The sequence below is a fragment of the Xiphophorus couchianus genome, chromosome 11 (genome assembly GCF_001444195.1).
Source record: "Xiphophorus couchianus chromosome 11, X_couchianus-1.0, whole genome shotgun sequence".
In the NCBI taxonomy this organism is placed as follows: Eukaryota; Metazoa; Chordata; class Actinopteri; order Cyprinodontiformes; family Poeciliidae; genus Xiphophorus; species Xiphophorus couchianus.
In genome coordinates, this window is record NC_040238.1 from 6422033 (window position 1) to 6449873 (window position 27841).

At 38.0% G+C, this 27841-nt stretch overlaps 1 protein-coding gene and 2 long non-coding RNA genes across 4 annotated transcripts; 1 reads left to right on the forward strand and 2 right to left on the reverse strand.

Annotated features, from left to right (window-relative positions):
- On the forward strand, positions 1–11008 carry LOC114153112 (uncharacterized). Its single transcript, XR_003597275.1, has 2 exons — positions 1–45; positions 10265–11008. It is a non-coding gene; the product is annotated as an uncharacterized LOC114153112 (long non-coding RNA).
- On the reverse strand, positions 122–1726 carry LOC114153111 (uncharacterized). The gene is made up of 2 exons (XR_003597274.1): positions 826–1726; positions 122–166 (listed from the first exon to the last, which is right to left on the reverse strand). It is a non-coding gene; the product is annotated as an uncharacterized LOC114153111 (long non-coding RNA).
- sacm1lb (SAC1 like phosphatidylinositide phosphatase b) lies at positions 7370–26853 on the reverse strand. 2 transcript variants are annotated; one of them, XM_028031439.1, is made up of 20 exons: positions 26767–26853; positions 26223–26320; positions 23394–23468; positions 23160–23287; positions 21385–21534; positions 19778–19837; positions 17932–17965; positions 16937–17038; positions 16313–16398; positions 15770–15856; positions 15599–15667; positions 14703–14782; positions 14471–14569; positions 14251–14389; positions 12366–12435; positions 11624–11696; positions 10993–11086; positions 9318–9410; positions 9182–9239; positions 7370–8851 (listed from the first exon to the last, which is right to left on the reverse strand). In XM_028031439.1, exons 1-20 carry the CDS (start codon positions 26793–26795, stop codon positions 8715–8717), a joined length of 1761 nt encoding a protein of 586 aa, XP_027887240.1. In that variant the 5' UTR covers positions 26796–26853; the 3' UTR covers positions 7370–8714. The 2 variants fall into 2 exon arrangements, with proteins under 2 accessions (XP_027887240.1, XP_027887239.1); XM_028031438.1 differs by having other exon boundaries at positions 19769–19837.
- Positions 26854–27841: the final 988 nt, after the last annotated feature.

Genomic DNA, 27841 nt, shown 5'->3' on the forward strand with positions numbered 1-27841 from the left:
AGATTAACTGTATTAAGCACTAAAAATAATCATTTTTCCTCAACAGTATGAAGAGTACATGTGAGCTAGAATGAAACTGAAATACTGTCACAACCTTTGAACTTATTCATAGGCACACTTACCATTTGCCTCTGCTCTGGATCAAGCCCATATGTCTCATCCGTAGCTGAAGTTTAAAAAGGAAAAAAAGTTAATATCACCTTAAAACAATTCAGAGGCTCTGCATCTCCTATATTTGGTCTTCTCAAAAATATTTCTGGGTCTTATCACTAGGTTACAAATGTTAAATTTGGGATTAGAAATAAATATCTGACCTGCAGTATTCAATAATTTCAGCAACTCTTTAAAATTTCTAACTTTTTCAATTTAATACTCAAGATTGGAACAACTAGACTAAGGGTTATTAAATAAAATTAGCAAAGTTATAGCAAGTCAACAATGGTCGAATGCAAAAAGGAAAGCAGTTGACCTGGGTTCTACCAAAGCTTCCCCCTAACACAAATCTCTATTTCCTTGGACATTTAGAAACAACTGGCATTTGAAGTAAAATCACCGACAGATGTGCTGAGCCTTTTCTTTGTTTAAGAAAAACCTGACTTGGTACTCTTAAATCAAACATTAACTGATATTGTGGTAGCTTCTTCTAGGCAACTAAAATCATGTAAAAAAATTTATAATTTTAATAGACTTCTTGTCACACCTCCCTTCTCTCACCTGAGCAGTTATAACTCGCATTATATTGATTTAATGGAAACACTAATGCAAAACAACTTAAATGTGGGAAAAACATTGTGGGCTAATGCACCTTTCCCTGAGATAATTCACCTTTTTAACTGGAACCGCTGTGTGTAGACTCTACTCCACCGTCACTCCTATCACTGGATCTACTTCTCTGGTTGGGATTTTCCAGGAAAAAAAAACAAAACATTCAATGATTATAAGTCAGTGTCAAAGGCCTGAAATTAATTTTGCCTAAACAGATTCTCTCCCCCCCCCCAAAGTTATGATGCTGAAGTTAGTTTCCAATTCAAACCTCCTGATTCATCCTAATATACCCTCCCCCACTCCTACACCCCCCCCCAAAAACCCCATAAATCCCAATCTTTATTATTTTAAAAAGGATGTAGTCTGGTGTAATGAAGGCTCCCTTCCCAGCAGAATCAACCTTTATGCACAAGGCATCCATTTACTTCTGCCTCATGTTTTAGCTCCTCATGTCTATCGTCTCTCAATTCAGAGCACATGTAAAAAGTTATTACTCTTTTCAATCACACAAGCAGGGCAACTAAAAATATTGCATATTTCATGACTTCTGCTCTGTTAGGTTTGCAAGTTTCAAACTTAGCTTTTTTATTTTGCATTTGAGTCATTTTTGTGAGCAGTCATATTTGAATAACTTGCCCTTTTTTGGTTAATTGACACTTTTATTTCTATTTATTTGCTGTAAGACTGGACCTCAATAAATTGAAAATAAAACATGCATGCTTCTCATTAGCTGTAGCTAGGCTAATGTCAGCTAGCCATCCTAGTGAAACACAATTGAAACAGTTTTTACAGGTCAACACGTTTAAACAGCATTTAAAAGTATATCTGACTGAGTGATATAATAGATAATAACCGGGAGTCCATTAAAATAACAATAATCTTACCATTTTCTTTAGCTAGATTGCTCCTCATTCCTCGGATGTTAGCATGAAGGTCTGAATCTCCTCCTTCGGTGCAGGTGTGCAGCTGTCAAAAAAGGAGCGCTTGATTTAGACTCCAGCACAGGCCGGAGTTCCTGCTTGGTTGCAAAACGCAGCTAGCTGAGGCTTACGGCCCAGCCCTGTGTTAATAACTAATGACACCTTAACTTTGGCGCCACAGCTCTTTCACCAAAATATTAAAATTTTACTTTGGGCACAATTTTGAACAAAGTTTGAGTTTTCAGTTATTAAAGTTGTTATGTATGTGATAAAACAATACATTATTCAATGGCACTATTTTGTGTTCTATGTGGAAGAACACCAAATGTGGTATCAGCGTATTGATCTCACTATGTTCTTGGAAAAAATGTCTAATAAACTAAGTCACGTTCCACTGAGGTTCTGTTGAGTTTATATAGTTAAGTTATGAGAAGAAACATAACAAAAGTTTTTATTATTTTAGAACATATATGTAAATAACCCCTCCCAATCCTCCCCACACCCTCACAAAACAAAAACCACAAATAAAACAAAGCAAAACAAAACAAAACAACCAGGTCAGTGCATATCCAATCAATAAAAAGTTTCACAAAAATTTGGCATATACAAATATCCTCGATGTTAGCAGAATCAACCACAGTAAACAGAAGTAGTCACTCGTCGGTACTTTCTAAAACAGCAGTTCATCAAAGGAATTTACTTGTCCCAGTATTGCAGGAGAGGAAATAGTTCCAGTATTTCTTGAAGTTTTCTATGTAATTATTTAGCTTAGCCAGCATTTGTTCATATGACATTATTTCCAACATTAGTTCCAGCCAGTTTTTAACATTCGGAAGAGTTGAAGATTTCCATAGTCTGAGGATTGTTCTGGCAGCCGTGACCGTCCCCACCGGCACCACGGTGTTTTGGTGTTTTGACATATTAGGCGTCACTGCTTGATCCTCCAATAAGCAAAGTCTTGGTGCTATGGGTATCCCCACACCTATCCACTTTCCAATGTGTTGTAATACTGCTTTCCAGAATGGGGAAATGCATTTACATTCCCATATTGCATGTTTAAAAGTTCCTGGTTCCGTTTTGCATTTCCAGCATAGGTTATTGGCAAGCAGGCCCATTCTATGGAGCCTAGATGGGGTGAAATAAAATCTATGTACCATCTTATAGTGCGTAAATTTCCCTCTTGATTCCTTAATATATTTCCCATTATTTAAAAGTACTTTCAACCATTCTTCATCACTAAAAATGCAGCCAAGGTCCCTCTGCCAGATAATCCCCAGACTTTTACATATATCCTTTTGCATGCTATTAAATAATTTATAAAATGTGGATGTCTTATATTTGATTTTACTTGAGCCCATAAATTCCTGTATTGGATTATCCTTATGTGTGAAATTGTCTTCAATAATACAGTCTAATTTGTAGATATCTCCAGAAACTATCTTTCTTTAAGTTATATTTCAGCATGATATCTGAAAAAGACATAAAAACCCCATCTGTATACAAGTCATCTACAATACATATTCCCTTCACAAGCCATTGTTCCCAGTAAACAGTTTTTCTTCCAATACAGATGGATGGATTAAACCACAATGAAGAATACAACTGTTTTAAATGAGACATTCTATATATTTTATGCATCTCCTTCCATACTAATTTAGAATGTGTCAATACTGGATTTGTGGGAAGAGATTGTCTATTATATGTTTTACCATGGGAAAGAACATCTATTGGTCTGAAAGGGTTCACTAATTCTTGTTCAATATTCATCCAACTCAGATTTCTTTCTCCCTTTTCAAAATATTTGAACAACCTAGACATTTCAAAAGCGAGATTATATAACCTTACATTAGGGAGGGCCATGCCCCCTATGTCCCTTGCACACCACATTTTCTTAATGCTAATTCTGGGTTTCTTCTTGTCCCAAAGGAAGGACATAAGGACATAAAATATTCTAATTAGGCTGAGCAAGGTTGAACAGCCTCGATGTTCAACCTTGCCTGTGATGTATACCCATCACATGTTTGTATACCTGTGATGGGATGTCAATAGGCACCATCATGGACACATAATTGAACAATGGGGCTATCGCCATTTTTATTACATTAACCTTTCCCCATAAAGAGTTTCAATTTTGCCCATTTATTAAGATTAGTTTTTATTTTCTGAAGAAGCAGTTCCATATTCAGAAGCAATATTTCCTCTAGATTCGAATGAAGCAGTATACCGAGATATTTTATACCTGAGGGAAGCCACTTAATTTTGAATATGATTCAACACACTGTAATAGAGCTGGAACAGAGACAGTTGGATCTGCTATAATAGCTAAGATGTCATCAGCATACATAAGCAACTTGTGCTCTTTTGCTCCTGCATAAATTCCTTTGATTCTTGGATTGACTCTTATTGCTACTGCTAATGGTTCCACAAACAGCGTGAAAAGTAATGGGTTGGGGTAGGGTTGGGGTTATTAGGGCTGATTATCTTTCAGCTGGCAACAAGTTATTTAACCCCAGCTGATGCAATGAGTAACTCCTCATTTCTTATACAACCATGGCATAAGACACATCCTGTGGTCGTGGAAAAGACGTTAATCTGTTTAAGAAGAGTCAAATCATTGGCATGATTCAAGCAGAGAAAACATCTAAGGAGATTGCAGAAACTACTAGAATTGGGTTAAGAACTGTCCAACACATCATTAAAAACTGGAAGGATGGTGGGGAACCATCGTCTTCCTGGAAGAAATGTGGTCTGAAAAAATCCTGAATGATCGTGATCGGCGATTACTTAAACGTTTGGTCAAATCAAATCGAAAAAAAACAACAGCAGAACTCAGGAGTATGTTTAATTGTGAACGCAAAAGCATTTCCACACGCACAATGCGAAGGGAACTCAAGGGGTTGGGATTGAACAGCTGTGTAGCCGTAAGAAAACCTCTAATCAGTAAGGCTAACCAGAAAAAAAGGCTTCAGTTTGCTAGGGAGCATAAAGATTGGACTCTGGAGGAATGGAAGAGGGTCATGTGGTCTGATGAGTCCAGATTTACCCTGTTCCAGAGAGATGGGCGCATCAGGGTAAGAAGGGAGGCAGGTGAAGTGATGCACCCATCATGCCTAGTGCCTACTGTACAAGCCTGTGGGGGCAGTGCTATGATCTGGGGTTGCTGCAGTTGGTCAGGTCTAGGTTCAGCAACATTGTGTGCCCAAAGAATGAGGTCAGCTGACTACCTGAATATACTGAATGACCAGGTTATTCCATCAATGGATTTTGTCTTCCCAAATGGAACGGGCATATTCCAAGATGACAATGCCAGGATTCATCGGGCTCACATTGTGAAAGAGTGGTTCAGGGAGCATGAGACATCTTTTTCACACATGGATTGGCCACCACAGAGTCCAGACCTTAACCCCATTGAGAATCTTTGGGATGTGCTGGAGAAGGCTTTGCGCAGTGGTCAGACTCTCCCATCATCAATACAAGATCTTGGTGAAAGATTAATGCAACACTGGAGGGAACTAAATCTTGTGACACTGCAGAAGCTTATTGAAACAATGCCACAGCGAATGCGGGCTGTAATCACAGCTAAAGGCGGGCCAACAAAATATTAGAGAGTGTGACCATTTTTTGGTGGCGACTTTTTTTTTTGGCCAGGCAGTGTATATATACTGCTCAAAAAAATAAAGGGAACACTTTAAGTGTTAAACACCTGTTTAAGTGTTCCCTTTATTTTTTTTTAGCAGTGTATATAGGGATGCTAGTCCAACCTTCAGGGTTGGACTAGCAATAAAATAAGCTCTCCTACAATTACCTAACAATGTGTTTTATCTGTTCAGAGGTTAACTAAGAATAGAGGTAGCTGTAAATTATTATGAAAAATTAATTTAAAAACAGGTGTGTATATAAAAATAAACCCTGGGAGTGGTGAAGCGTTGTCGGATAAGCAAACAGACTATCTAATCTTAGTTCTGAACTGAAAAATAGAAACAGGTTTTATTTGTGTCCACTGCTGTAATCGCTTAGGTAACATCAGATAGATCAGTTCATGGATTTGAAAATGTCTCTAAGATCTCTTCAAAACATAATAATTCCTTTTATGTGTAGAAAAATTCAAGAATATATTAAAAGGTCACCAAAATATACTACACCTCCAGAGGAAATTGTGCTAAACAGTGGAGAGATTCCAGCCAGATTAACTTGTGATCCACCTGAATCTGGTGTTATTTGAACTGTTGAAATTGCACAAAAATCTGTGAGGGACGGCAGAGTCCCTGCTCGAAATTCCGTGAAAGAGGTGTACGGAGCCCCATGCAGGAAGAAAAACAGTGAGTGACTGAGGGTCATTGTGCTTAACGGAAACCCTGTAAATTCTAGACACTAACAGGTACCATAGAATTGCACAAAAATCCGTGAGGGACAGCAGAGTCCCTGCTCGAAATTCTGTGAAAGAGGAGTATGGAGCCTTGTGAGAGAAGCCCATCAAAATGCTGTCTACATCGTTTTAAACTGTGTGATTGTGAGCGTGAGTGAGAATAAAAATAGCAATAGATATTTTGTTCCATATAACACAGTAGGAGTGTAACAGGTAAACCTTCTATGGATGCAAACTCGACTAAAAACCCACCTGTTTAGGATTGTATTTGAAACGTAATCAATTACAAATTTATTGATGGAACTTGACTTAATGTTGTGTTTTGATTGTTGATTCTATGTTGCATTGTGTTACTGTGTTTGATATGATGTAAAGCACTTTGAAATGCCTTGCTGCTGGAATGTGCTATACAAATAAAATTTGATTTGATTTTGATATAACAGACTGAAACACTGATGGCATTTTAAATTAGGATTCCCACAGTTTAACAGTCAGAATTTGTACTATCACCCAGCATTTTTAGAGTAATGATGATTATTTCACATCTTCTCAGTCTTATATTGACTGACATGTTCTGCAAATTTATCAATAAATGTAAACAGTTCTGATATTGTGCAAATTAATTCTTTGTTCATTTTATGGAAGCCAAATTATTTCAATGGCACCTTAAGACATCTCTGGGCTGCAGACACGAAGCTGTGCAACTTTGGAATTTGATAATATTCTTACAGTTAATGTTTGCCTGGCAAAGCTGTCAAACAATATTACCTCCAAAACATTGGCAGCAAGTGAATATTTCTTTAGACAATAAAACAAAACTGGTCCAAAAAGTGAATTAGACGAAAACCCTAACCGAACTCATACCAGTATTCATTGACTTCCGAGAGCTAAACTAGACAGACAGAAATGTGATCTTCTTACCTGTCATTGATTCTCATTTAACGGACACCTCACGCTTTCAGAAACAGACCCAGATTAACTGGTGACACTTTCAGAAACTCAGTATAAGTGAAGATTTTAACCCATTTCTGATGTAAAACTATATAAAAAATTGTTTTTTCAGCGTTGTCTCTTATGGTTGAGTATTAGGGTCACTTGATGAAAAGAATAAAGATGTTTATTAGGAGAAAAATATATGTATCAACAATAAGGAGGGAATGACACATCTGCGGTAGCCATGTCTTCTGTAAATTGGCTAGGAAATAAACTATAATGTTACAAAAACAGAGTTGAAAATTATTTTTTTCTATTTTTTTTAGTGGACATTTAATTGAAATATACAATGTGAGGGTGATATGAAAAATAACATAGCCAGTCGAACTTTTTAAACATTTTATTTTAAATCCCATGGCTCTTCCAACATTTATGTCGGCTTTCAGTGATTATTAATCTTCAAAATAGATGATCCTCCAGACTAAGATAATACATAAAACGGAAAAATTTAATTATTTATTATGCGGCCCGGTACCAATTGGTCCACGGGTTGGGGATGATAGCCTGAGAGGGCCTGTATAATGTTATTCAGATTCGCCTCAATTTTTTCCTTCCTTTTCTTTTAAAAAAAATTAGTCAACAGTAACACAATGGGGCATTATATAAAATTACACTGATCAAAAGCAATATAATAAACTACTCAGATAAAGTTAGCCTGCCTTCCTGTGTAGATTCCAGTAGAGTGGACTTCATGATGTCATCAACCCATCGGTGAAAAAATGGCAACCTCCATGGGTGAAAAACCTACTATAACGGTGAAAACAGAAGATGTACATTTTTGAAGTAAATATGAGTTTTGGTGTATCACAAACATCAATATTTTAGTTTGTAGGAAAATTACAACATATTTATGCCAACATGTTCAACTAATGGTTGATTCTGCTAACATCGAGGATCTACCCTTGGAGAGAATCTATGATAAAAATTTGAAATTTCTAGATGCTTTGCATCCAGAAGTGGGAAAACTTGCAAAATCGACAGTATATCAAATACTTGTTCTCCCCACTCTATACGATACTGCTTAGTCATAATGAACCACCGACATTCACACACACTGATAGCCAATTTCAGGTTGTTTGTCTTGCTCAATAGACATGTGGACAAGAACTCAGAAATGGAACCAACAGCCTTCTTATTGGCAGATGGTTGCTTTACTGACAGGCATCAAGTCATCCATAAATTGGTGCTGTATATAATGCTCACTTTGAAACAGGCCAGGGCAAAAAAACTGACAAAGCTGCTGAACAGCAATATCTAATCTATGCTTTAACAAATGCAAATATAAAACATGTACATTCTGAAGCGTCATTCATTTACAACGATGTGGTCTTCTCAGTTATCACATATTAATGCACTCAAAAAAGATAAAAGAAAAAAAGAAACTGTGTGAGTGCTCAGTATTGTCCTTTAACTGATGATTCTACTAGGACACCAGTGGACACACAGTCCTGTCCACTACAACGGGTTACGTGTGGACAGCAGCAGAACCCCTGCAGAATCTCCCAGTCCCAGTATCAGTTGTTTCACACTGGGCTGGTTGTGGTAGCCATCATCCTCGTCTGCTCTGGTCATGTTTAATACAAGCTCCAGGCCTGCAGATGGCGATGGTGGGGGGGAAGTGATGACATGTTAAGGTCGCCAGGGCCCAGCTGCTTTCCACACGCACACATTCAGTCCAACTTCTCCTTCTGAACCAGCTTGGGAGCGTCCACAAAGTCTCGTCCATTAAACAGGATCAGGCCACCTGTCAGAACGCTGGCTGTTCCCCAGAACAAAACATAGGCCAAAGTCTCAGTCCACGTGTCACCTGAAACACACAAGCCAATAAGTTCTGCACCTACCGTACATTTACTGAAGACTCTACACATTTATATGGGATACACCTTCAATAAGCCATTTAAACTCATGATTTGGTTTTGATGACCTTCATCTTTCCAATACTTGATCACATCATGGACCCTGCCTATAACTGACTGTGCTTTCATTTATATAGCTCATTTTCAGCAGCAAGCCAGTTCAAAGTGCTTGAGTAGACCCCTGCCCTACAGTTCCACAGGTAGTCTCGCTGCTGTCAGAACTTCTCCATGCCATTACAAATCAATTACTGCTAGTGTTAGTTCACCAAATTGTTTCTTACCAGCCATTAGCAGACAGATGATGCACATAGAGAAAGCTACAACCATGACGATAGGCAGCTGGAAAAGAGAAACAGACAAGAATCCCAATTAGTACAACAACACAACTCTTTGTTTGTATTCTTGACGTTTTCTTACAGTTAAAAACTTCCAGTCTTTGGGATCTTGCAGTGGAGTGATCCAGTCTGCTTCGTCCACAGCATAGTTCCCCAGGAACAAGTCAATGGAGTCCTGGTTTAAAACACAAACAGAGGTGGCTTCTACCCTGAGATGATTTAGGATGTCAAAGTCAGCCTGACTTTACGTGACAAACTGTGGCCAGGAAAGCAATTCTTGCTTTAGAGTCATACTAAGGTTTTATTCTGAGCTAAAGGAAAAAAAGAAGCAAGGAGAAAAATAATCAGAAAATAAATCATAATTATTTCTGACTTATTTTATGATTATTTGTTTTATTATTATAAAATAAATATTTTAATCCCCCTTCAACATAGCTGAAAGGGTGTTATTATGCAAACCCTGGGTATTATTATTTCCAGTTGAATGGAAGCTGGATGTCAACAAGTGGGTGACTTGCTCGGCCCAGTCCTAGAAGGACTGGGCCGAGCCCAGCAGGAGCTGCCACAAGTCATTAAGGCTCAAGTTCGCCTCTCTGTTTGGATAATTCCAAACATTTTTCTGTACCATTGAATTACTGCAAGAGGCTGTCAAGAATATTCAGTTTTGCAGAATATATTTCTGACTTAATAATAATAGTTTATTAATCAGCTAAAGTTTCTTGACCTTTATGCCTTTATCTGGAGAGGACATCTTTTTACTCATTTCCAGAGATTGGATATACAAGGAATTCTCAAAAACTGTTAGGTAAATTGTATATATTATTATCAAATATTTGTTGTTTCATGTGCCTTTATAATGTTCTTGTCTGATATGCCTTTATTTGTTTTGTTTCATCTTAGCATAAAGAATGTTTCTGTGTTGTAGAATTACTTTGATTCCTTTTTCAGAAGGCCTCTCTGTGGAAGAGCAGAGAAACTGTTTTCACAGGTTTATCACTCAGCAGAAACCTCTGCATCCTGATCTACTAGATAGCTATAAAATTGTCGCCGTGAAGATGTACAACTTGCTCTGTTTTACCCTGTGTCTGGAACAGAATAATCTAGTGCAAGATAACATGTGTTTTAGTTAGTGATTGTCATTAGCACTGCAACTGTGATGAAGTGTTTTGCCCCCACCCCTTAGAGTTGCAGTGTTCTCTGTGATAGGGACTCGGAAAGTAATAAAAAGAGAGGAGCGGACAAATGTGTTTTCAGAGCGGTTGGAGATGTGTGACTGGAAACACATCTCTATCCATTCTCCTCGCGAGATAAAAAGAATCTAACTCTTTTGTCTTTTCTGTGTTTGTTTAATTTGTCTTTAATAGGTGTCAAACCTGACAAAAACAATGCATATATTTTCCAGTGTTTATCTCACATTAGGCCCACGATGGTGCTCCAAATGTCTGCTTTACAAGGCTTATTCTACCTATCCTGGTTTCATTTGTTTTAATACTTTAGTCAGGTAGACTCAGCAAGTACCCAGCATTAGGCTTTATGTCAAACCCAAATATGCAAATTGTGAGTCACACTGGCAGAAAAAGAGACAGGTGGATAGCAATAGGTGTTTCATCATCAAAGTCCTAATCATGTTAAATTCAAATAATTTAGACAATTGTACAATTCACACATCTGCAACACAGTAGTGTCTCCAGTTCAGTCAGTGCTTTGATGAGGGTTTAACACACAAATCCTAATATTGCCATCAAGACTAAACTCACCTGCCTGAAGCCGTCTGAAAAGTTGTTCTTGTAATATCTGATTGCAGAGTTCCAGCCATCCATCACAGCACCCCACACAGTCCTCTTCCCCATCCTGAAACACACAGAACACCACTACAGCAACAACAAGACATCACTGAAACATTTTTATGAAACAGTATCAACATCAAATAAATCCTATGAAGCTATTTGCAGATATTCTTTGAGTTATAAAAGTGGTGACGTATGGAGCCTCTGAGTGCAGTTAGTTGAACCAGGTCTGTTGGTGATTGTCCACCGTCGCTGTGATCGTCAGTCACTGACTAGAATTCTTTTAAACTACGGTACTTTGAATAATTAACTGAGCATACTATACTGCTTGATAACTAGGAGGAACTGGAATGCATGTGTGACTAAATTAAAATTATTTTTTGAAGAGTGCTTTGAAGTTATACTTGTTGTGAAATGGCACTGAATTAACTGAATTGAACGTGAATATGAATAGGCAGAGGCAAACTGACCTTTATTCAAAAGTTCACATTAAGGTGGTGTAGCTAGTTTAGTCATTAAAACTGACCTAGTTTTTACCTGCGACTTCTACAGAGAAGAATGAAGGCAGATCAGCTGGTTGTTAGATGGTGAAAACACTGACCTGGTGAAGTCTGTTTTTAAGGCACCAGTTCCAGCATACTGCTTGGCACATGCATCAGCATTGTCTGCCCACGCTGCAAAGAAATAAAATAAATTAAGAGGAACATAAAGTGATAAACACTAATGTTATTAAGGCCTCCATTTTAACTCTGAAGTTTTGTTAGATGTCATATTTAAAGTCTAGATAAGACTACAGAGTCTTCCTGGAATCAGAGGGAAGTGAACACGTTGAGGTCCCTGTTCACCTGGTTCCAGTCACCAACCAGAAGACCAGTGATCACTGAAAGCAGACTGAACAATATATAACATTTTTCATCATAATATTAATATGTGAAGATTTACAATCTCATTTGACTACTTAGATGTAGTACCTAGTAGGAAATACTAATTCCCTACTAGGGGTTTGAAAGCTATACATTCAAACCTGTAATGAGAATCGATATTGCTATATTGAGCATTTGCATTGTAATGTCAGGGTTTTCTATGATTGTGCAGAGCTGCTTGAAAGCTACCAGTTTGTTCAACTGGAAGAGTTGGTGCTGTGAAACAGGCTGCTGAACAGTGTGGTGCCAGACACTGAGGGGCCCCTCAGATATCCTGTAAACTACATTCCTTGGATGTTTGGAACTGTACCAGCAACACAAAAGGCTTAACTGTCACTATTAAGAGATGATGTTGTTATAATAATGCTTGAATGGAACTGAGGGTATAGTGAACCTACTTTTATGTGGGGAAATGCTCACCATTCTTATAAATCTTCTCAAAATTAGTCTGGTCTTCGATCTTCTGTCCCAGGTGGAGAAGTCCCATTTTCTGCAAAGACACACCCATAAATATCAACAGCTGTCAGAACCAAGAATACACACTAAAACAGGGGAGCCCAAAGTGGGTCCTGGAGGCCCGGCATCATGAATGTTTTAGTTCTCTCCCTGGTTTAACGCACCTGGATCAAATGATGCCACAGTTAAAGGCATAAGAAGAACATTGACATGCTGAAAAGGTTGTTGGTACCACCAGGGAGAGAACTAAAACATGCAGGATGCCGGCCCTCCAGGACCCACTTTGGGCTCCCCTAACCTAAAAGTTTGAATTTATGGTTCAAACATTTGTGTTTCCAGAATTCAGCTTTCTGTGAAACTAACTATTCCTTTATTCAGTCTCTATAGTTCTTAGGCCAATAATGATGACTCATTGTTTTACTTAATGCTGATTATTTACTCTACTGCACTCCTTTAGGCTGGTATTATGGCTGCAGTGGGTCTCTGCCCTTTTTCCTTGCAGGGTTCTGGATCCAGGCCTTCTGCAGGTGTGGTGTTTTTCCCTGATTGGTGCTCTGCTGCTTTAAAGCTGCCATGCTGCAGCAGACAGGAGGCTTTTCCCTCTCCCTCCTCAGAACTCCATTTGGTTTGGTTTGTATCTTATGGTTGGGTTTTGTTAGGTTTGTTTTGCATCTGTTTATTTCTGGTTAGCTAGGGGATTTGCATAAATTTATTTTGGTTTCTCATTTCAGGTATTCCCTTTATCAGGTTTTATTTCATCAGAAAATCCTTGTGTGGTCTCTTTTAATATTACCCCACCAAACGAGCCTGGTGGACGTAACATTGGTCATCACCTAGTTTTGTTTGCATTTATTCTATTCACAACATTTAAAGTTGAATATTGCTTTATGTCTGTGACTGGCAGAATTATTTTCACTTCATTGATATTACAAGCATGTTTGTTTGAAGGAGTTAAACTCCCACCAGAGAGCATACAGAAAGAGTTGCAAAAACCTACAAGTCAGACAAAAATATCAGCATTTTTTTCCATGCCAAGGTCTGAGCATGATGCTCAGGAGGAATGGAACAAATGTCATGGACGAACTCATGGGAAGCAAGAGTGTCAGCTTGCTCTCCTGCTTGTATCATCACGAGTAACTATTATTTCTGTGGTTAAAAGAAGGTAGGGGTGCACCGATTGCAGTTTTCGGGCTGATCATCCATATTTAAATGCTTGACTGATTTTGGCCTACAACTATTTGTTTCTGTACCAAATATGTCAAAAAAGTTGAAAAGTTGGCAACAGAAGGCTGTCCATTGTCAAATGCAGCCCTCTGTCAGACTCTTGAGGTGGTAGAAAAAAATCAGTGGATAAAATCGGTTTCACATGCAAGTATTGACCAATCAATGATCACCCAAAATTAAAGAAATTGGGATGGATCAATCTACACACCCCTAAAAATAACCCCTTTGTGCCTCCCCAAGACCAAGTCCAAATTGTAAACACTTTACTATATTATGTCACTGTGATGGCTGCTCCACCTGTTATTTATATCTTTAGTGGCTAACATAGTGAATCTCAAGGAGATAGCTGGAACAATGTTTATTGGCAAAGAAAGAGAAGTGTTTGAAAAAAGGAGGTAAATGGTCATCACAATTTTCTGCAACAGAATAAGAATAAAATTATTTCCTGATATCTGACATGAAGTCTCTCTCCCTAGAGAATAAGAATGCTTGTAGCACTGCACACCGGAAGTGGTTATAACAACTTTTTTTAAGACTAGAAGTTCTAGAATTTTTTAACTATTTTAACTGTAAAACATTTATTTCCTTAAATTTCTGTGTTGACATAGTGCATGTGAGGAGATACCTGCAGTTGTGATTGTAGGGCGCGTCGGGCTAGCAGACTCTGGATGACATTGGTACGGTCCAGACAGTCCATGCAGTTGCTCCGAAATGTACCCTCTTGGTTCATCAGTACCTTCCCTTCAGCGTCTACAAGAAAATATCTGAAACCATATGTAGTGCACACCATGATGTTTGATGAACAGCAACCCCTTAATGGACAAGCCTAAAGCCAAAAAACAGACCCAAATTCATCCTGTATTTCAGAAACACTGTCCAGTAAAATCTGAAGCCGATGCCACCTCATCCGACTACATTCCTTGTGAAAGTCAAATGCTATGTACCTGCAGAGAAACGATCTGTTAGCCAAAAACTCCAACATAATTCCGTAAGAAGCACAAAGACCAACACATTATGAATATACAGGAGGAGCTGAATCATGTGAAGACTAAGGGGTAAACTTGGAAGTGATCTTACTTGATCATACCATTACCCGAGCTGGTTACCATCTTGTCAAATGCTAGTTCCAAAGGCTTTTCAGAACCTTTTTGGTTGATCTGTGAAAGAATAGACAAATTTGTGATAAAAACAGCCCATTCATAATTCAGTCAATGTGTGCCTTGTCTCAGTAGAATCACCCCTAACATGGTGGAGAAGTCCGAGTATCCCAAGTGGAGTCTCCCATCCCAGATTAGCCTCAAAGGAGGGGTCAGACAAGACCGATTCAAACGTTATGATAGGAGTTGGACAGTATAAAACTTCAATCTTTGTTTAAAAATTTGCTCCAGTGAGTGAGAATCAACCCTGGCTGCTTCAAGTCATAGCAGATTGTTGTCTGTGGTTATGCACTGAACAAGCAACTCAACTCATAGTAACTGGCATTGTTCTGGAAAAGAATACCATAGGGATACCCTTGTGGTTCTGGAGGACTTTATGTGACTAATCAATCAATCAAACTTTACTTTTTACAGCACCTTTCAGCAACAAGGCATTTCAAAGTGCTGTACATCATAAAAACACTGACACAAGGGAGAAGCTCACTAGGATAGGACTGGATAGGAGTCAGTGGCATGTCTAAAACTTGGTGAAGATCAGAGTGGACTCACTGCTCCTCTACAACTAAAAGAGCTTGGTAAGGTGATTTGAGAATGGGATCAGGACAGTTCCTAGGAGACTTTCCAAGCACAGCCATGTGGGAAGAGACCCCAGGGCAGACCCCCAACTCACTGGAGGATGTTTGGTTGGTGAATGAATGAAAGAAGGAATTATAGATGGAAATTTATTTACCCCAGTGAAATCACTATGTAGCTGTCTGTAAATTTTACAATTTATAGGACAGAATTATAACTTATAATAAAACCATGTTTGCTCACCAAGTTCAAAATGACTTGTTTTCCATACAGAACAACCTGGGAATCAAAGTGCCTCTGGAATCCATCTAACTACAACAAAAATCAAAGAGGAAAAGTACATAAGACATTAAAAGTAAAAAAAAATGTACAATGTCATGTCATGATTTATGTAAAATAAGAGTGAAAACTGACATGGTTAACCACTTTGCTGATCTGTGGCTTTGGCTTGTACTTCAGATTGGGCCTTTGAGACCAATAGAAAGGGATGGAGCCTCTGGTCTAGGAAAAACAGAACATATTGCATAAGGACAAAATTATTATGCTTACACACATTCGCTCTTCCATCAGAACAAATGAACATGGTTTAAAGTTTAAAAGCTTGCACTGGTTTTGCAAACCATTTTTAAATGTGATAGCAAAGATGCACTTCAAAGATTTGTATGTCTCAATGAATATGGAAAATGGAAAATGCAGACTGAACAGTGATGAAAAAACCTATGATCAAGAAACAGAAAATAAGGGCAAACACTAGCAGCCAATCAATTTACTTTGCTTGGTCACTAACAGACTCATTACTCAATAAAAAAACCCAGCAAAATCAGCACTGTGAAGATCCAAATATTAAGGCTGTCCCTTTACAAAGCCCTGACAAAAAACAAACAACACTAAAAGCCGTTATTGATTGGTTGACTTTCCCATTGCTGGATGACTTGGAATCTCAGCTGTTTGACTCACCTGCACAAATGAAGCCTTGTAATTGTTGTATTGCACAATTTGCTCAGTTTCCACAAAGTTAGCAGCATGGCCTTCTGAATCAATGCCTGTGTTAAATGAGCAACAACCAAAAAGACATTTATCTTGACAATAATGTCTGCAAAAAAGCTGGTATGCTGTAGTAAGAAGCAGGCAAATGACGTAATTACCATTACATGCTAGAAAAACAGAAACATATTTAGAAACTAGAAGAAAGTTCATTTTGCCTAAATTATAATAATAGCATACATAAAAATATAAACTTTTGCACTGGTTTTATTGTCATTTACTACAAAAACCTAGTCATTCACTAATGTGAACATCGTACCATAACGTATTTTGAAGATACTCATCAACCCGCAGATAATAACACAATGCCATTTATAAAAAAACAAAAACAAGCAACTTTAAAAGTGTCAAAGCTTTACACAGTAAACGGTTGAATAAAAACTGCAACCCCATATTTCTGGGTACCAACTCCAGTTTTGTTCATCACATTGGGGACAAATGACAAAACAGCATCAGATATTTGTCTCCAGAGAGCCTGCAGGGGTCACAGGGCAACAGGAGACGTTAGCCAAGTTAAAGACGGCTTGCAGCAGTTACCTCGGACATAGTAGCGGACACCGGCTCTGAAACAGCTTCTTCTGGAGATGATAATCCACTCAAACACCTTTCCATTGATGGAGCTCGAGTTAATGGTAATGACTGGGAAGGAGACATGTTAAGAAACCAACAATACTTGTACATGGAAACAGAAGGACTCAATGTGACACATAAAAACAACCAAGAAACAATACAGAAACATACCTCAGACGAGATTCAAGTGGAGATTTGTTTTTTGTTGGGTTCATTATAAAATAAGATAGATTGCAGTTAATGCATTGCTGTTTGTATTTAACTTTTTGATAAGCACTTTAGAGGGTCAGCATGAAGCAACAGTCACACATGCTTCAACTTGCCTGTGGCTTTGCTGCTGGTAATCCTGGATTTCCCCACTGAGCTTAAAGGTTGTTTGTATTCTAATCAACAGTCAGGCACCAATTAATGATTCTCACTTCTAAGGTTAATTTTCAAATGAAACCAGAATATTCTGAATAAATATTTTAAATTACTTTTAGTATGCCAACATGTCTACTATTATTTTAGACTTTGGTTGAAATCATTTAAATGCTTAAAATATTTATGTTTTGTAAATTGCTGCTTTGGAAGATCAAATGTATTAATGATAAAGTACATCTTAAATGTGTGGCTCAAACAAACATAGTAAAAGTTACTCTTGTTCAACTTCCAAAATCAGACATCAGTTTATTTGTTCCCGATCTGTGTCAACATTCTGCTCCACCACCAGAATGGAGTGATTATATCAATGTTGGCCTTGTGATTGATTGATAATAATCCAGTCAAAGACTACGATTTCATCATTTTGTGATCAATTTATACACTGAAAACAGGCTGAAGGACTTGAGACTCCCTCTCTGAAGCAGTGTAGTAGAAGAACATGTTTTTATTGAAGTTTATGATTTCATCATTTCACTTTCTAACCTTAACAATTTTATTGGAAAAAATAAACCAAGGCAGACAGCCACAGAAAAGGATACAACCATGGACAACAGGATACACAAACCTGTGCAACTGTAAAACAGGTGAGGAAACGTTACCATGTGAACAATTCAAACACACACTCCCTCACCAAACTTTAGCTGTTCAGCAGCCCAACCCAGCAGACAAGACACACAGCAACCATGCTTACATTTTTTAAGCAGGGGTGCACCGATTATCAGTAATTGGCCGACACATGTGAAGTCGATCTTATCCACAGATCTTCACTACGTCAGCAAAAGTCTAAAATCAACCACTTTCTTCTTTTGCTCTCCTGTGAGAGAGGTTTGACTGACAGACCGGACCACAGCTCATGTCTGCATGTTTGCAGTTAACAATATTCACCCCACTGTTACCAACTCAGTTTTTTTCTTGCTACATTTAGAAACATTTCAGACAAAAAAAAAATGTATATCGGACAAAATTGGAAGCAGCAGGTCAGGCTTTTTAAAGATCAGTAATTGGCGATCAGTCAGAAAACTGCAATCGGTGCAGCCCTGATACATTGGGTTATGGCAAATATTTCTTAACCAATTCATCAATTCACCCATTTAGTATTTCAATTTCATTTTCATTATCACCCATGTATTGTAATGTGAAATCTGTACTACAGGTTAACTTTGAGGAGCATCTTTTATAGATGCAAGAAACTACAAACGATTACTCTTTGAGTTCTTAGAGGTAAAGGTCGTAAATTGTCCATCCTGAACGACTTTGGAAGCCTACCCCTTTCAGGTGAACGGATTGTTAAGCAGGTACACTATATTGCCAAAAGTATTTGCTCACCTGCCTTGACTCACATAAGTAACATCCGAATCCTTATCCATAGGGTTCAATATGACGTTCAATATGACATTTGTCCACAGAAGTTGCAGAAGTTGTTCTGAAGTTAGAACAACTTCAACTCTTCTGGGAAGGTTGTACAAAGGGTTTAGGATGTGTATGGGGATTTTTGACCATTCTTCCAGGAGCACAATTGTGAGGTCAAATACTTGATGAGAAGATCTGGTTCTCAGTCTCTGCTCTAATTCATCCCAAAGGTGTTCTATCAGGTTGAGGTCAGGATTTTGTGCAGGCCAGTCAAGTTCATGGACACCAGACTCTGCCATCCATGTCTTTTTGGACCTTGCTTTGTGCTCTGGTACACAGTCATGTTGGGAGAGGAAGGAGCCAGCTCCAAACTGTTCTCACAAAGTTGGGAGCATGGAGTTGTCCAAAATGTCTTGGTATGAAGAAGCATTCAGAGTTTCTTTCACTGGAACTACAGGACCAACCCACACCATAATCAACCCCAAATCATAATCCTTCCTCCACCAAACTTTACCTTTGGCACAATGAAGTCAGACAAGTACCGTTCTCCAGGCAACCGCCAACCCAGACTCATCCATCAGATTTCCAGATGGAGGAGCATAATTCGTGAACCACTGCTCTACAGTGGCAGCGTGCTTTACAGCACAGCATCTGACACTTTGCATTGGACTTGGTGATGGCTTGGAAGCAGCTGGTCACCATGGAAACCCATTTCCTGAAGCTCACTGCTCACTGTTCTCGAGCTAATCTGAAGGCCACATGAAGTTTGGAGGTCTGTAGTGACTGACTGTAGAAAGTTGCCGACCTCTTCACACTATTTGCCTCATCATCCGCTGACCCCGATCCGTCAGTTTACGTGACCTAACACTACATGGTTGAGTTGCTGTTGTTCCCAAACACTTCCAGTTTCTTATAACTCAGCTGACAGCTGACTGTGGAATATTTAGGAGTGAGGGAATTTCATATTGCAGACGTGCTGAAACTTATTTCTGGTGCTGGCAAAAAGCTATTAATCAGGTCACTTACGTATCTTACCTCTGGCTGTGTCATAAACTCCCGTAGCAAGTGGCCATTCCAAACAAAGCGCTGATCTGCCTGGAACAAACAGAGTTAACATGTAAATGGGGCTACAAGAATCACACCAACAGCAGATATGACATTAAAAATTTATGCACTGCAGATATGCAAAAAAATAATTAAAAAAAATCAAGACAAGCACAGGTGACACAAAAATGTCATAACAAGAGGAAGCAATAAAATCTTTAAAGAATTTTATATATATATTTTCAAAGCACTATTATTATTGTAAGCAATGTTAACCCTTATGATTCAAGAAGATCTGTGAAGTCAACCACAAGAGTTGGTTTCTTGTTCCAGATAAGAATCAAACTCCACCCTGTCAGGCCTTAGCCTGCTCTTTGAGATAACATCTTGCTACACCAAACTTACAATCTGGAAATAATTTAGAAAAAAATAACAATGAAATGAACATCATTGTATGAATACGGTGCAAGTACTTTGGAGTACACAGACTTTTTTTTTCTTTTTTTTTAAAGGTTTTGTTGGCTCTAGTGGCCTTTATTTGAAAGTAGTTCGACAAGAAAGATGGTAATGAGAGAGGGGGAAGACATGCAGCAAATGTCGCCAGGCTGGGAATCGAACCTGCGACCACCGCCACAAGGACTAAGGCCTCAATACGTGGGTCGTGCTTTGCCCCTGAGCCACCACAGCGCCCCCCCCAAGGAGTACACAGACTTGATGAAGAGCTGTACAAGTACAGGCCAGTTATCATTTATCAGAATTTTCTTTGTAAAACATGTTCTGTCTGACATCAAGTCAGACTTATCCTGTCCAGTCTAAGGTCAGCTAGGATTTCCTAGTTTATGTTTATTTTCTAAATACCAGCAAAATATAATGCTAGCTGTATTTTCTGTCACTATTCACAGTAAAATAGGTCCTGGGATAAAAATAAAAAACTCAGAGGGGAAGCCATTATTCCTAAAGTGATATAAAATATAAAATCCAGATTACAGCTTGGAAATGCAATGTGGGACTGAGATCTTGTTTTTCTGGAGATATGTTCTACAGTCTGATTAAATTTAAAACTGTCAGTGTTTGGCCATAATAACCACTGTTATGTTTGATAACTTGAGAACACCATCACAATGTTAAAATTTGGATGCATGTTACAATTGGCTGTTTTGCTGCAGGACGGACTGGTGCACTTCACACTGGTAGGCTAAAAAAGGCAGCCAACAATTCCAACTGGTCTACACTGTTTGTGTCCTGAAGACTGGGCGTAAATTCTAGCATGAACAGCTGATGGAAGGAAAAAATGGAATGGGGAGTTTTCCTCAACAGTTGCTAAGATTATCTCTTCAGATTGTGTTGGATGTGCTTTTGTGTGTACTGAAAATTTTAGAAAACATACCCACTAGGATTATTTTAGCGCAACTGACATGCTAACTGAATAGTTAGAAGTCATGTGCAATGTGAATATGGGCAGATAGTGGGGGGATTTATCTGAAAAAGAATCTATTAGTTACAAGTGATTCTGAAACATTTTTGTTTGAAATGCCCATGCTTGGTAGCAACAATCATGTTTTAGAGAAGTGTTATAAAGGCTGTCTGGTGTCTCTTACCCTCTCCAGAAGACTCATGTCTTGAAAATCTGGGCTTGTGTTTGCCAGACGCTGCAGGCTGTGGGTCAGGTCATAGTCTGATGTAAAGTAGAGGCCATCCGTATGAAGCACACTGCTGATCATGGATACAAAGGTTTTGTTGTCTTGCATCTGCAATAGAAAATTCATAGATATAAAGGTCTGCTTCTTTCCAGGTTCTACTTCATTGTTCTGATCACCAAACATTTAGAACTTTCTAGAGTTGTGCTGCTTATGGTGGCAGATCTGTTACGTTGGCTCTGATTTGTTCCTTTCTAGACTTTTGTTCATAAATTTGTTTGGATGAGAAGTTGCATGTTTGGACAATTTTCTCTCTGATTTTGGATGCTGTGCAGCTCTTTTTTACTCTCAGTCGTTATGATGTATAGCCATGGCAACAATGTGCTATTTCTACAACTGGAGTAGCTGATTAGCATATGAAAAACTAACATAGTGAGAGACTGAGTAGCTATAGCCTTTTCTCTGCCCATATCCCCCAGAATGATGTGCAGTTCTAGATTGGAGTTCAGTGAATATTCTATATATTGCATATTCTATCAGATGTTTGTAACACTTTATTTGAAGAAGTGTGCAAAAGGCTGTTATGACACTGTCATAAACAAGACATAACACCTGTAGTGAACATGAAGGAGTCTTCACACATGTTTGTCTCTTGTCATAAAATGTCATTCGGTAAATTATATTTTTAATGCAAAGTTGCATTAAAAGTCCACTAAAAGTGTCAACCTTGCAGTGCCATTTTTTTTAACCAAATGACACTTCATGACACCAGTCAAACATTAACCAAGACTCCTTCGTGTTTATGACATGGTGTTATGTTATGACATGTGTCATGTCAGTCTTATGCACATCCCTTCAAATAAAGTGTTATCAGATGTTTTTTTATTGATACTGATCACATGTATATCATATTGTGTATTGTTATTCACTTAGTGTGCAGCTTTACTTAAAAGGTTGACATAATCCTAAGGAAACACGCACTGCCACCCCAGTCTGGTACCTGCTTGATTTTCTACAACAGCTAAAGTTTAACTGATACTTTTATTTAAATCTTAAAACACATCTTAAAATACTTAATTCCATATTTTAAGATGTGAAGCTGACAGACAAATTTGAAAGTACAATAAAAATGTCAACCAAATTTTACTCTACAGACAGCTGAGCAGCTATTTGTGGAGTAAGTAATTCATTAAGTGAAAATGTATTACTTACTCTAATTTGCTGCCATCTAGAGGAACTATTGTGAATAAGAGCAAAAACAAAAGTCTTACAACCTTCCCAAGCCTGACTTGTATTTGTTTAGACACTGTTAACCTCTCTTGAAATCCCACCACAGATTTTCAAAAGCCTTTTTTCCAAGTCAAGTCTCAGTTCTCTAATGACAAGAATAAGCATCAAACCCAAAAACATCTAGTGCACCTCTAACTCAGACCTGCTGATTGTTTGAACATTTGATAATCATCTTCATTCATTTATTTTATTCAGTTTCAAAAACCGCAAAAGGCTATATGATTATTAATAAAAATTTGAAGATACCTTTCCACATGTATAAATGTCACTAAACCAGGATTTCATATCCTTCTGAAGCAAGTCAGCTTGTCACACAGAACTGCTGTCTCTTTTTGATCTCTATGTAGCACTTTGGACATAATGTGCGGTTTGGGATGCTGCTTCTGCTTGTTGTCCTTCTGCTATAGTGGGCCATGAGGAGTGTAAGTGGTGGTAAAAGAACCAACCTGGTCATCGTTCAGGTGTAGTACTGTCTTTTTGTAAGAAATGATGTCAAAGTTCAGAGCTTTCCACACAGCATGGCCCAGTAAGTCTCCCACCTTCATCTTCTTTGTGATCACTATGAGGTACATGCCTAGATTTATGAAGAAACCAGATCATGAAGGAGATGAAAGCACACCAATGAGAGTTCAGACAGTTTGACATACTCCAGAAATAAAATCTGACCATGCTAAACATACCTGCTGGCAATCGAATAGTTCCCATAACTCCACATATTGGCATGGTTTCAGCTGACATAGGAACATCGCTTCTCACTGAGGTCCAGAAATGAGACAATGGTTAGTGGCCATGTGTTCTAAAGTAAAGAATTTCTCTATCACTAGGAATTAAGCAGGAAAAGTAGTAAGGCTTTAAAGCTCAATATTTACAAGAGCTATAAATTAATAATGGACAGCCCTGTCATAGATCTGCCAGTCTTACTGTCAATCCAACATTGGCCATGTGATGCTCCCACTCATCTGGACACACACCACCTTATGGCTCAGTGTCTTGCAAAACGACACTTTGACATGTTGGGCACAGTCAAATTTACCACCAACTGTGGAACGTGTGTGCTTCACCACAGGGTTGTCAACTGGTTGTCTCACATTGGAACTAGGGCTGTAACGATTCCTCGAATGATTAGAGTACCTCGATTATTAAAATTCCTGGAGAAAAATTGATCTGCCTCAAAGTTTCCTTGTTTTATTATTTAGTGCACCGTATTCCAGCCGGATCATTATTTGTGTTGTGCAGTGCTCTCACTTCCGCCTATGAGTTGTTGCTAAGTGGTAACAGCATAACGTCAAATTTTCCAGGTTTTTATTGTGTTTTGGGGGACTGATGAGCAATCTTAAATTCTGCTTCAGTTTTTCCAGAAGATTGAAATAGCTCTCAAGATGCCATAAGCAGATCTCAAAGAAAAGATTAATCCCTGAAAGCCACAGAAATGTTGAAAAGCCATGGGATTAAAAATAAAATGTTTAAAAAGACCGACTGGCTATGTTGTTTTTCACATCTCCCTCATATTGTATGATATTTCAATTAGATATCCACAAAACAATAGCGAAATCTTTTTAAACACTGTTTTTGTATCATTCTATCATTTATTTCCTAGTTCATTTACAGAAGACATGGCTACCGCAGATCTATGTGGCAATGTCATTTCTCCTTTATCGTTGATATTTTTTCTCATAATTTAACTAAACATTCATATTCTTTTCATCAAGTGACTAATACTCAACTATGAGAGACAAAAAACTATTGTCTTATATACTTTTACATCAGAAACGGGTTCAAATCTTCATTCAAACTGAGATTCTGAAAGTGTCACCAGTTAATCCAGGTTTGCTTCTTAAAGCGCGAAGTGTCCGTTAGATCAGAATCAGTAACAGGTTGGATTATTGGACATCTGTCGGCCGATATAGTTTAGAGGAGAAAACATTGCTCTCGGAGCTCAGCGACCGCTGGTACGAGTTCAGTTAGAGATGTCGTCTAATTCAAGTTTTGGACCGTTTATTTTACTGTCTAAAAAATAATATTCACTTGCTGCCAATGTTTTGAAGGTAGTATCGTTTAACAGGTTTGCCAGGCAAACTTTTAACTGTAAGGATATTGTGAACTTACTAAATTACTCAGCTTTGCGTCTGCAGCCCAATTAAGGTGCAAACGAAATAATGTGGCTTCCATTAAGTGAGCAAAGAATTAGTTTTCGTGATATCAGAACTGTTTACATTTATTGACATGTTTGCAGAGCATGTCAGTCAATATAAGACCGAGAAAATGTAAAATAATCATCAGTACTCTAACAATGCTGGGCGATAGTAGGAATTCTGACTGTTTAGTACGGTCTCCTCTTGAAGTGTGGTATATTTTGGTGATATTCCAATATATTCTTGAATATTCCTTCACATACATAGAATTATTATTGTTTTGAAGAGATCATAGACATTTTCTAATCCGTTTATTTACGTTTGTCGCGTTTTGATCAGGAAACGACACAGCCACCTAATTTTTTACAAACATCTGCGTTGAGGACCCCGTTTGACTGTCACAAGTTAATTTTAATGCGGCTCGTTTTGTTTTTAAGTTTATTTCCCCTCGTCACCAGCCTGCAAACTGTTTCCTAGTAGAGAACACAGACAAATACTGCAGATATGGCTCATAATCTGTTGGTGGTGTCTGACAGTATAATGTAGGAACATTTATTATTATAATTTTGGCTTGTGAATTTGGATATTACCACCAACTACAACATTGGCTGTTAACCTTATATCATTTAGGTGAGATTTTATTGCAGTATAACTTAACATTACTTGATATTCCTCTCTATTTGGACATGTGAACACCACAAGCAACACCATCAGGTATGTGATTTAAATTTGATTAAATATGATGACACCAATCTCATTGTTCAGCGACACTTCCTGTGGGTAGTGTCGCTAAAAAATGAATTAAGTCCAGAAACAGTACGGCTGCATTGCAGGATCTGAGCCAAAAACACACACTAGGCTAGAAGTGTTAAGCAAATCATATTACAGGTTCTTGAGAGTCAATTCCAATGTTTTTCTGATCAGTGCTGGTTACAAAAAGCAGAAACCTCCCACTTATGTTTACATTGTGACTGTTCATGAGATTAAATGAATTTATTCTGGTGAACCTGAATGTGAATGGGATTGTGGTGTTACTCATTGATCTGGTTTTGCTCCAATGCTGTGTTTTCAAAGCGAACTCAACGCTGCTCTGTAGAAACTTGCTTTGAAATATAATTTTCACGTGCAACATTAAACATATTTGGGATTTATAGTAAAGGTTTGCAAACGGTTTTGTCACACAAGTAGCATTTTTCAACAGGCATCAACACAGCCACCTACAATTTAGAAACATCTGCGGTGCGCATAAGTTTCAACCAGTTAATTTAGCCACCAGTTAATCTATAACACCGGGCGAGAGGCGGGGTACACCCTGGATAGGTCGCCAGTCTATCGCAGATACATTGAAATATTATATTAAATAATAATAATGCTTACCAGTAAGTGACATCTCAGTAGATACTCTATCAATGACCAGGACATCCACAGAGTCATTATCACTTTGCTCTATGTAGAACTTTTCCGCTGTGGTGTGTCTGGGACAGGAGAACAGATCACATCATCAGTAGGCTCATCAAAACCCATAGCTGGTGCTGTGGACCTCAGAACTGAGCAAACTGGAAGCTTAACTATAAGTGCCCGGTAGAAAGCTGAAAGATAACCGACAGCGAGCTGCTGCTGGGACTAGCAGCGGTAGAGACGAACCCTAAGACTGTCAACAACACCCGCTCCGACCTGCCACAACCTTCATCAGTCGCTTTAATGTTCTACAGACTCACTGGTACTGCTGACTTGAAACAGTTCTTTTCTAAACAGAGAAACTTTCTAAGGTGTGACATGTTGAGTTAGCTTTGTAAGATACGCACATCGAATTTACATTTAAAGTGAAAGTGAAGCGTCTACTGTTCGTGTGGTCCACACAAAGCTTCCCATGGGTCTAAAGTTGGAATAAACAGAAAATAAAGCCACTACTTGTACTTACAGGTGAAAACTACCCGCAGTGCTAGCCATCTTCTCTCTTTAATATAACCTCAGTGACGTGTCGTTGTCTTTTTCTTTTTCTTTCGTGGGGGTGGCAAGCAATGTGTACATGTGCATTACCGCCATCTACTGGAATGGAGTGTGGATCTTAATGCTAAATATATATTACACAAATTTTTAAAAATTCTCTATATCCTCTTTATCAATTTCGTCTTCTTGAGGTATTTTAGTAAATAAAAAAGGACAAAAAGATTCAGAAGTGGAAAGTTTGTCCGAAATATCTTATTTAACTATTGTCTTGTAGTCTATGTACTAATTCCTTTCTCTCAACAGAATATTTGTAACAAACAATAAAACCTGTTTCACCGTCTCTTCTTGAAAACAAAATCACATTTCCTGTTGGATGTTTTCCCATTTTAAATAAAGTACTATTTAACCCTGTATGATCAAAATGTAATCTTCATATAACTGTTTCCTCCTTTCTATTTCTCCTCATTATAACAACTTTCCTTTGAATGCCACCTTCCAGTTCTTTTTCCCAGTGTTTCTGCCATTTCTCCTTAACCTTTTGTTTAATAATCTATTTGCTTTCTACTTTATGGTAGCAATAATATAACTACTTTTTGTTGCTTGGTTTGCATATTTAACTGCCAACTCATTACTTTTTATTTCTATAAGTAATGGTACCCATGTAAAAATAACTAATAAACCCATTGTCTGAATTCTATAAATTAATAATTTAATCTCTAACAAAAGGGTCTGGTCAATTATGTGAATGGTTATTTTTTTTAATGAATAGAATAACAAACTTGAATCTGAACAAATTACACTTCCTAAATATCTCAACTTCCTCAGTCCATGGTAGAGATAAAATAATTCCCAGCATCTCTCCTGCATAAACTGAGACTCCAACAGGTATTATTTTACCTGTTTAAAATGTAATTCTGGAATTCAATTTCTGGAATGAATGACATCCTCTATTGAGTTTTTTTAAGCCTCTGTAAACATGGACGCATCCATAATATGTATTATTTAAGTATGGATTGTACTGAATATGGATTTGAAAGGTTTTCTTT

What these genes read in the sequence shown, in the direction of transcription:
- sacm1lb (XM_028031438.1), bottom strand. Translation starts at nt 26,795, where the DNA reads ATGGCTAGCACTGCGGGTAGTTTTCACCT. An exon ending in TACTGAGATGTCACTTACTG is followed by an intron (nt 23,469 to 26,222) that starts GTAAGCATTATT and finishes TCTGGACCTCAG; the next exon opens with TGAGAAGCGATGTTCCTATG. An exon ending in AACTATTCGATTGCCAGCAG is followed by an intron (nt 23,288 to 23,393) that starts GTATGTTTAGCA and finishes TCATAAATCTAG; the next exon opens with GCATGTACCTCATAGTGATC.